The 10,388-nt window shown below is 31.4% G+C and overlaps 1 protein-coding gene across 1 annotated transcript; it reads right to left on the bottom strand.

Moving 5' to 3' along the window:
• Window positions 1–6,327: 6,327 nt before the first annotated feature.
• On the bottom strand, window positions 6,328–9,893 carry LOC106297652 (LRR receptor-like serine/threonine-protein kinase FLS2). Its single transcript, XM_013733854.1, is given in 6 exon segments — window positions 6,328–6,682; window positions 6,684–8,475; window positions 8,561–8,635; window positions 8,752–8,826; window positions 8,919–9,074; window positions 9,554–9,893. Coding segments are annotated over 6 exon segments (2,793 nt in total).
• Window positions 9,894–10,388: the final 495 nt, after the last annotated feature.

Raw genomic sequence — 10,388 nt, 5'->3', positions numbered from 1 at the left:
CCCCACCCTCCCCAAGAAATATAGTTGCATAAAAGAGCAACCATTCTTATTTATACATAACTTTTGAAGATGAACTTATGGTGTGTGTTTTTAGGAGGTGTCACTTAGGGCAGAATCTTAAGTAAACCTTGTTTGGACGTAAAATAAAAGAGAGTTTGAGCTGGTTTTAGTTTAAATATTGTATGAACTTTTGGGTTGTCTGATTATATCTCGGAGTTTTTTTGGATTTGTTTCTATTTGGTTTCAGATTTTTTTTGTCAACTGCATGCAGAACTATACCAGATTGACCCGGAATGGTGACATAAAAATGACTAGTACAAAACCCAAACATGGTTTGGTCATTTGGCCTCTTTTCACCAGACTATTATAGATCACTTTCAGTTTTTTTTTTCAATCATGATGTTAATTTCAAAACAGTTTTAATTAGATAAGCCTTTGAGCCATACAAATACAAACTAAACGTAACATCTCATCACTATCAGGCTCCTTAGTACAGAATAACATCTTTTATATGTAAATTCATATCGTTCTTATGAATTTTAATTTTTAATCATGAAAAAGACCCGTCTTTAAACCAGACCGAAGTGGTATGTCATTAGACCTGGGACAGGTTAAACTGGTTTGGGATAAGAATGAGGGCCATTCTAATCTAAACTAGCCTGGCTTCGTCTGCATGTAATTTATTGTGGGAACGTGTATTTCCTGTCTTTTAAAAATCTCATACTTCTTACAAATAATTCATTTGATGACCATAGATGATTTATTGGGTTCAAGAATAACCTCAAGATTAGTTTTTTCTTTGATATATACACGTCAAACATAACATTGATACTTTCGTACAAAATAATATAGTGACACCTTTTTTTAAAAGAAAATATTAAATATATTTATTAACAAAAAATGATTAGAAACTTTTGGCCTTAAATATTTTAGTCAAAATTGTAATACAGATACATGCATACAGCTAATAAAAAAAACAGCGCATGGTATGTAGAACAAACATATCAAATTGCAGATAATCCTTTTTGAATATCTTGCTTTGAAAGAGTTTAGTCGGGTAGTTTGGGATAATCAGTTACCATTTTGTGTGTGTTTATTCTCTTAATAGACAACAAGATTAGAAACACACTTAACCGTTTTATAGCTTGAACCAGAACAAACATTAAACGCCCGGAACAACTGTTAGAATTTCCTTCCGTTACTGAATTATTGAAACACACAGAAAAATTTGCATCTACTGAGGCAGATAATAAGAATGTACTGATATCATACTCGGCTCGTCCAATATGTCGATCGATTAGCGACTCTTTGGAACTAGTTATAAGAGAAAATCTTAAACCCTACTGTCAATTTTGTTTAAAGATCACAGCCATTGTGACTTATATTCCTTTGTGGGAAATATATAAAAGAGAAGGGCATAGATGAGCTAGCTGTGGAGCCATACCTTGTTACACCAAAGATCAATGATTTGATTTGACTTTCCCATGTGTCTTTCCACAGTTAGTAGCTGTCATTCTTTGCCTCGTGTCCCTCTATTATTATGTCACCATCGAATATACAAAGTTTGAAGCTCATATTTGCATAGATCGTGAAACATTTGGGTTCGAATTTTACAAGGATAACACGATAGTTTACAGTAAATAATCATTGGACTATAAGAATAATCATCAGCTTATGATTTTTAATATTCTAATTTATAGAAAATAGCGATGCATTAAAAATGTTCAAAATAGTTAGTGTTAATACTTATATTAACAAAATACATTTATTTTTTTCCACGACTCATCCTAAAAAGTTGAACAGTTAGTACGATACTTAGACCATTTCCAACTCACTTCTATTTTCATATTTATATTTATAATATTAAAATAGAAATAATGACTTCTTTCATGTGTGATATTTTAAAACGGACTATTCTCTAGAAAGTTGTTTAAATAGTTATAATGAAATTATTAAATCCATATATATTTGATAATTCAAATAAATATTACTGCCTTAATAATATTTCCGAAATCTACAGAATCTTAGTTCATTTTAATGTGTTTCGGGATATTTAAAATGTAACCTATTAACATGTAACAACCTTTCAAACATCAGAAAACAACCACGTAACAAGATATTTGCATAAAATGATAACACATCAATTACTATTTTAACACATGCATACGGTTATACTAAATCACAAAAATGAAAATCCTGTCCATTTGGAATTCTAATAACATTTCATATTCCTATAACTACTCTAATATATATTACCCAAAGAAAATATTATTAACTTGACATTAACCTTTAAGAAAATTGTATTATCTATTCTATTAAAATAGAAATCACAACCTAATTTCATGTGTGATATTTTAAGTTGGACCGTCTCTCAGGAAAATTACTTAAATGAATTATTTTAACTATTCTAAAAAATCAAATAGATATTTCTATATTTTTTCTGAATCACATTTAAATAAAATCATTCATATCCTTTTATTTAAAATATAAATATATATATATATATATATATATATATATATATTATATTTTTCATTGAGGCAAACATTTTAAATATTTAATTACTTTCTTTTTAATTTATAATATAAATTTATATTTCGTTTTTCACTTAAACAAACCTTTTAAATATTTAATTAATTTCGTAATTATTAAAATGTAAATGTATATTTCATTTTTACTAAAATAAACCTTCAAAGTATCTAATTAATTTTGTAATTATATTAAACTCAAGTACAATTTTGTATTAAATTTGTGATATTAATTTAAAATAATATATTTCAACTAAATTTAGAATTTTGCACCACAAGATTGAAAATATGCTATCAATATGAACGATCGGTCTACAAATGATATTTTGAAAATGGATTCTGTTTTTGTTATAAAATATAGTGGCCGGTTTAGTTTTATTTTTTTAATAATAAAAGTATAAGGTTGCTTTGTTTAAAAAAAAGATAACCAAGCTTATTTTTTCATAGATCATATTTATATATTATTCATTAATGTAATTGTTTTTGTTTCTTTTATCTTGTGCAATAGGTATTGTAACTATTTATGTCATTAACATAAATAACAGAGGAATGATTGAAAAATATATTACATGTAAATATTTTTGTTTTCAGTGTGGTTATTATCAAATGTAGTTGTAGGTTTAAGTGTTAATTATATAACATGATGAATGATAGAAGAAGAATTGCAAATCAAAGTTTAACATTGAGAGATTCATTGTAAATAATCCAAGACTTTTGGGGTAGAAAAGTCTAAATCACCAATAAACAACATAAGAAACCGAAAAACATAGATAATAAAGATAAAATTCAGATTGAAAAAAAAAAAATACACTTGCATTACAATTTCCGGTTTAATAATTTAAATGAAGCGGATTTTTTTATAAATTACACTTAATATAGGTCATTCAGTCAAAGATTTAATTCATATAAATAATTCGATTAACACATATGTATCTCCTAAACCTAAAATACAAGTATAATCGTAAGGAAATTAATATCTAATTTAATATTAAACTAGATCTCGATCCGCGCAACCGCGCGTGTTTTTGTTTTTTATTTATTTTTATATAAATATTTTATTTTCAATTCTATATTGGTATATATTATAATATATATGTGTCTATCAATTTTTAAAACATAATAAGTTTACGGTATATTTTTTTTATTGAATATATTATTTCAAACTTTCACATGGTTTTGTATCTTCTTCTATATATATATATTTTCGGATTATTATTTCATTATTAATGTTGTAACTCTATATATAAAAATATTAACAAAATATTTTTTTATTGTCATATTCAAAGATATTGTAACATTTCACAAATTTACAAAGTTTTAAAAATTAATTTTTTCGCTTCATTGATTTATATTATCGAGTAAATAATTAAACATTTAGTTTTTGTTTAAGTTTTAAAACAAACTATATAATTTAAAATTTGTTTTCATTGGTTTAAGCCTTTAAGGTAGTAAATATTAATCATTGTTAGATAATATGATTTTTGTTATTTTAAAAAAAAAATCTTTATAATTTTAAAAGTTAACATCGACAAACATTTAAATATTTAACATATGGATGTATAGTATTACAACATTAAATTATATCTATTTAATTTATATTATATATATAAATCCAATGGATCATCTATTGTTTAAATCTAATTATTGATAGCCCAATAAAAATTTCTGGTATGCCCAAAATTTAAATGATAAGATTAGAAATTTAATATAACATGACTTTCTAAGAATATGTCCATTAGGTCCATTTTTTAAAAAAAAATCACACATGAATCAGAGTTGTGACTTCTGTTTTAATATATAAGATTGAACGGAATTTGTTGTAAATATCACATAATGTAAGATTTTAACTAATGTTCATGTTTTAATAAAAAAGATATCACTTGAAATAATAAATTAAATTACTGCATGTAAACTTTAAAATTGATGTGTTTGAAAATATTATATTAAACTATTAGTAATATGATAAATGTTAAAATTATATTCCACTAATCACGTAAATCAAATATTTATATGTATAGAAATGAAAATAATCACCCGCACGATTGTGCGGGTCAAGATCTAGTTTTTCTCTAAAATAGAGAATCTCTATTATAGAGGTGGACTGGCTCCAATGTAAGAAACTATAATAGAGTTCTTGTATTTATAGAGAAAAAATATAGAGCTGTGCTATTTTCACTTCTAAATATAGAGGCAAAGAGTAACATTCCTCTATATTTTACTCTAAAATAGAATCATATATTGGAGCAAATCCACCTCTATAATAGAGATCTCTATTTTAGAGAAAAATATAAAGGCATACATTGGAGATGCTCTTAGATGAGATAGGATGAGATAAGGAATAAGGATACATGATCTTTGGTGAAAATAAATTTTGAAAATGCTCCTATCAAATATTTGAAAAGAAGTCTAATTAATATAGTTGCAAAAAAAGTCTAATTAATATTTCAATAAAATATCATACAACATTCCATTTTCTAACCAACTTAACTCTCTCCCATGCTTCATTTTGGGAGGCAGTAACCAGTATCCACATTCTTCTCATTTCATTTATTATGATTATTTCTTAATAAATATTCATAATATTGAAAGGATGGTTTTTAAGACCTCTCATGATACCTCCTCGCTCATAAAAGATGGATGCATTCACCTAGCCCGCCCTGGGCATTCGGTAGAGCTGGAAATTTTAATCTTGGGACCCATCCCGTTTGACTCGCAGCGGGGGCAAGTGCGGGTCAAATGATTTGAAATATTGTATTGCAAGGATGATGCGGGTTAAGTTACTTTTTCGTGGCACAGTAAAACCTAAATTGCCGGTATCCGCAACTTGCAAAATAAAAAATATATATTTTAAGAAACATTTTTAATATATAATAATAAAATAATGAAATTTATAAAACTATTAATTACAAATATATATTTTCTATTAATTAAAATTAAAAATATAAAAGTAAAATTTATATTATTATTAATATTATCTACAAATTATGGCGGAGCATGTATAAATTTATTTCTTTGCGGGCTGTGTTGGTCTGTTTTTTAACAAGAGTTATTCAACCCGCGGGTTGGCCGGGAAAGTTTGACCCGCAACGCAGACCTAACATTCGGTTTTTGGTTCCGGTCTTAGTTCTTCGGTTATGTGGTTTTAGAAGTTTAAGATCCGTTTAGATATTTAGAAAATTCAATTTGATCTTTTGGTTCTTGGTCCGGTTCGGTTAACAAAGTTAAGAACCAGCTAATATCTGAGATAATTTTGGATCCTATTTTGGTTCTTGTTTTTTGGTTAATTTGGATTAAAAATTCAGAAAAATTGGATTTTTCGGATTAAATATCAGTTTTGGATTTTCGGATAAAAATTTGATAATTTGGATAATTTTAAATATTTTGGATAAAAAGTATTATGGTAATTTTTTGGGTATTTCGGTTTAGAAATAGTATTTTTAAATTATTTGATTATTTTATAACTAAATATAATTAATATTTATAAATATATAAACTATATTATAGAAATTTGGATATCCATTCGGTTCTTGGTTTGGTTGGGTTCTTTGGTTCTAGAGATATAAAATCCTTTAAGGTAATTTGTAAATCCAAACTCCAACCAAACCTCTTTTTCCGGTCGTTCGGGTCAGTTCGCGGTTTCTCGGTTTCCAATAAATGTGCCCATGCCTACATTCACCTATGACTTCTAAATATCAAAGAAATTTTTTGAATCCCATGTAAATGATTTTGAGATGGTTGCATTCAACAATCAATAATAAGTTTGGATAATTTATCAAAATACATCTTCCTCGAACCCTCTCTAGATATCTCCGAGTAGATATTTTATACGGTCAATAAGCGCATCAACAAGGCAGAACCATGCTCGGCGCCATGGAGAATCAAAGAACATAAACACCATAAACCCAATCAAAACCGTGACATATGTGGAACCAAGGCTCCACCACAAGACCACAACATCAATCAATCCACTTTTATCATCTTCTTCCTCTTCTCCTTTTTCTCCTGAGCTCATTGTAGTACCACAGCTTTTATTGGTAGGTGATCCACAGAGAAGAACATTACCTAAGTAACTATTCTCACCAAAGGTGTTGAACTGTTTACCTTGCGGAATCACACCTGATAGATTGTTGTAAGAAACATTAAAGACAACAAGACTGCAGCATTGTGAGTTGTGAAGGTATGGGTCCATGTAGCTTATTAAAAGAAACATCCAAGCTCTCTATGCTTTTAAGATTTGAAAACCTTCCAGGTATAGAACCAGACAATGAGTTCCGTGACAGGTTCAGTGAACGTACTCTCTTAAGATCTCCTAGCTCTTCAGGTATCTCACCGTTTAACTCATTACTCGACAGATCAAGACCAAACATCTGGTTGAGAGTTCCTCTCATGTACGAGTCATATCTCTGTTTCACAGCAAACTCGACTTGGACTTTAAAATCTACCAAGTAGTCTAGACCAAACCGTTCCGACACAAGTAAAGACTCGTAATACACTTCGGTGTACACATCCATAAAGTTTGAGAACATGTCTGCTGGATACCAATCTGGATCATTACCACCATCTCCTGATAGATTACTGAGACAAGAAGGTATGGACTCACTCAACATGTTGTGAGAAAGATCCAACATTCTTAGGGTTATTAAACCGCAAAGCTCAACGGGTATCTTGCCAGTCAAGTTATTCCCTCTCAACAGAACAACATCGATGCTTGGTGTGCTCATGAACCGGGGAATATTTCCAGACAGTCTGTTGTTCCTCATATCAAGCAGAATCAGTCCTTTCCACAACGTGTCTGGAACAGAACCGGTGAGATTGTTGTCGTGTAAGTCCAATATATAACCGTAGTCCGAGTCAGACCGCAGCGGTAAGGTACCGGACAAGAAGTTTCCTGAGAGGTCTAATAGCCATAGGTATGGTATGTTGAACAGAGACGGAGGTATTACGCCGTGTGAACGGTTGTTTGAGATCCTTAGAATGTCTAAGAAGAAACCACCTAACCATCTTGGAATGGTACCTGTGAGGAAGTTGTTGGATAAGTCTATCACTGTCACGAGTCTTAAGTTGCGTAGATTTTCTGTGAGCTTCCCAGTAAACATGTTATTGTCCATGATCAAAGTCATCAACGACGTCTCTTCACTAGATCTTGGAATGATTGGACCAGTGAAGCTGTTGTGAGATAGCTTAAGCCACTTCAGTGAATAGCAACCAGTGAAGAGGTCTCTTGGCAACTTCCCTGAGAAGTTGTTGTATGATAAGTCCATAAATTCAAGATATTCCATTGTGTCTACAGAGGAAGGCATGTTCCCATGAAACTCATTGTTTGAGAGATTCAAATGTCTTAACCTCGGAAGCATCAAACCGATATTTTTGGGGAGTTGATGGTTGAAGTTGTTAGCTGAAAGATCAAGAAACTGTAACTTGTGAAGTCTTGGAAATGTAAGGATGTTGAATGAGTTGTTCTGCAATAACAGAACCTGAAGCTTTGTGTTATTCTTTAGCAGCCAAGTGGGGAAGGCTCCGGATAGCGTGTTGCTGGAGAGATCTAGTACCCTCAGTTCCTTCTGAAACCGGAGAAAACCGGGGATGTTAGACAGGTTGCAGTTTGACAATGTGAGACTCCTTAGCTGAGATTTTAGGCCAGTGGAAGAAGCATTTGTCTCTACTACTTGCAGCATACTATACTTGGAAGAGAGTTTGAAAACCTTGAGCTCTGTCAACTCAGAGATCAAATCCAAAGAGAACAAGCCTTCAAAGTTGTTATCGTGTAGCGATAAGTACTCCATGGATTTGAAGTTACTAATGAAAGGTGGAAGCTTCCCACTTAGGTGATTTGATGAAAGATCAAGAACTCGGAGTTTGGAGAATCTTGAGAAACAGAGAGGGATTTCACCAACAAATCTGTTTTGACTAATTTGAAGCTCTTGCAACTGCTGTAGTTTGCAAAGTCCTGAAGTAATGGGTGCACAGAGAAACATCAAGACATATATATACACTCTAAAATCTGAGAGGCGTTAACATATGCCACTACTTGCCTGTCATCTGCAGTGAACCAGATAATAGATTCTCACTTAGATCCAAAGCTTTGAGCTTCTTCAGTTTGGTGAGCTCTGCCATGAAGCAAAACATGCATATGGAACACACGTCAACCTCAGGAACATAGCATATTAAAAGTGTCAAAACTAAGTAGATGACTATGTTACAAGATCTTAGTCATATAAACTACCTTTTCCTGGTAAATGGCCGCTGATATTGTTGAGCTTTAGATCTAGTAGCTCCAAATTTTTCAGATTAATCAGTTCTGTAACCACAAGGAATATCGAAACTAAGTGAAAATGATATTCAGTGTCAACCATGTCAGTAAGATTTGATTTGTGTTGGAGTATTTAATACCTTTCACATGAAAGTCACTTTCAATATAGTTGCCACCAAGAAACAAAGTCTTGAGCGACACAACCTCATTCAATAAAAGAAAAACACTCCTGTTGAAAAAATTGTAACTGAGATCAAGAATCTCAAGATGTCTGAATCTTTCATGGCTCTTATAACCTGTAGAAACACACCAGGAGTTTTAGTAAAACTCGGGTTCGGGTTATTTGGTTTATTCAGTTTTGGTTTTTGGCAAGTTCGGTTAGCACCATTTACTGACATGAATTGAGAAATTTTTTGATCCGGTTTGAAATTCAGGTAGTTCGGTTAGCTAAAAAAATTCTACTGAAATTAACTGGAATCTTTTGTTTCCGTTTAATTTGTTACTTAAACCCAGATCTTTCAATTATTTTATTCTCTTGGTTGTTATATTTTTTCAATACGAAATTTATTTAGTGAGACGAATTCAGTTTACCAAACCAAATTGAACCAATAACCGAACTTTCTCTAAAATTAACCGAACCAAAATTGAACCAAAAACCGAACCATCCGAAAATATTGGTTCGGTGCGGCTGGTTCAGTTCAGGAAAAAAAAATCCCAGGCCTAAGTTTTACACTTAAAGAGGAAGGATCAATAAAAAGAGAGGACAAATACAGACCTTGTGTTTGGTCGAACCAGCCTCCCAAGCTACTCATCGACAGATTGAGACTCTGAAGCTCGTCAAAAGGATACAAAAAGGTTAGGTTCAGTATAGGAAGAGTGTCTGAGTAACATGATGGATATAAATCCCCAAGGGAGAGTCCAGTCACGCGTTTGTTGTTCAGGTCACACTTGACTCTTCTCCAACTGCAACAAGAGCGTCTACTAGTTGTCCTCCATCCTCGAGCAATGTCAGGATGTATATCACTACTTAACGAGAGAAAATAGGCCTTGAGCTCTAACAAACCTTGCCTTTCACTTTCAGTGCAGCTTCTACATTCTTGCATCATCATCATCATGATTATCATCCATGTTAGGCCAGAAATCATTGACTTTGAGGAAGACATTAAGTGCAAAAGGTCAAAAGAAGGAAAAAAAACAGAGGATGTAGAAATGATTCAGTCATTTTATATCTAAGACATTGTGAAACTCGAGAGCTAAAAGGCATGTGATGCAATGTGCGATGTATAAGAAGTCAAATGAGTATCACAGCAGAAAATTATATTGTTTACAATTTAAATATGGAGAACACGTAAAAGAACTCCAAATTTGGATAAAAAATTGTGTCTGAGACGATCATACTCACATGGTTGTCCTCTAATTAAGGATTCCAAAAGCCTTGAAGATTCAAAAAGAATTAGGCCATGTTTGTTATTATATCCAGACGGTTGTATTTGAATGCTGATATTCAGACGTTCGTTTAGACACTATTGTAACAGTATTTACATACAAAATTTAAAATATCTAGATATTTTGAGATGCAAAAAATGTAAAGATTGGATACTACATTTGCA

The sequence above is a fragment of the Brassica oleracea genome, chromosome C6 (assembly GCF_000695525.1).
Source record: "Brassica oleracea var. oleracea cultivar TO1000 chromosome C6, BOL, whole genome shotgun sequence".
Taxonomy (NCBI): Eukaryota; Viridiplantae; Streptophyta; class Magnoliopsida; order Brassicales; family Brassicaceae; genus Brassica; species Brassica oleracea.
The sequence above is the reverse complement of the archived record's forward strand: the minus strand, read 5'-3'. Positions and strand labels throughout refer to the sequence as shown.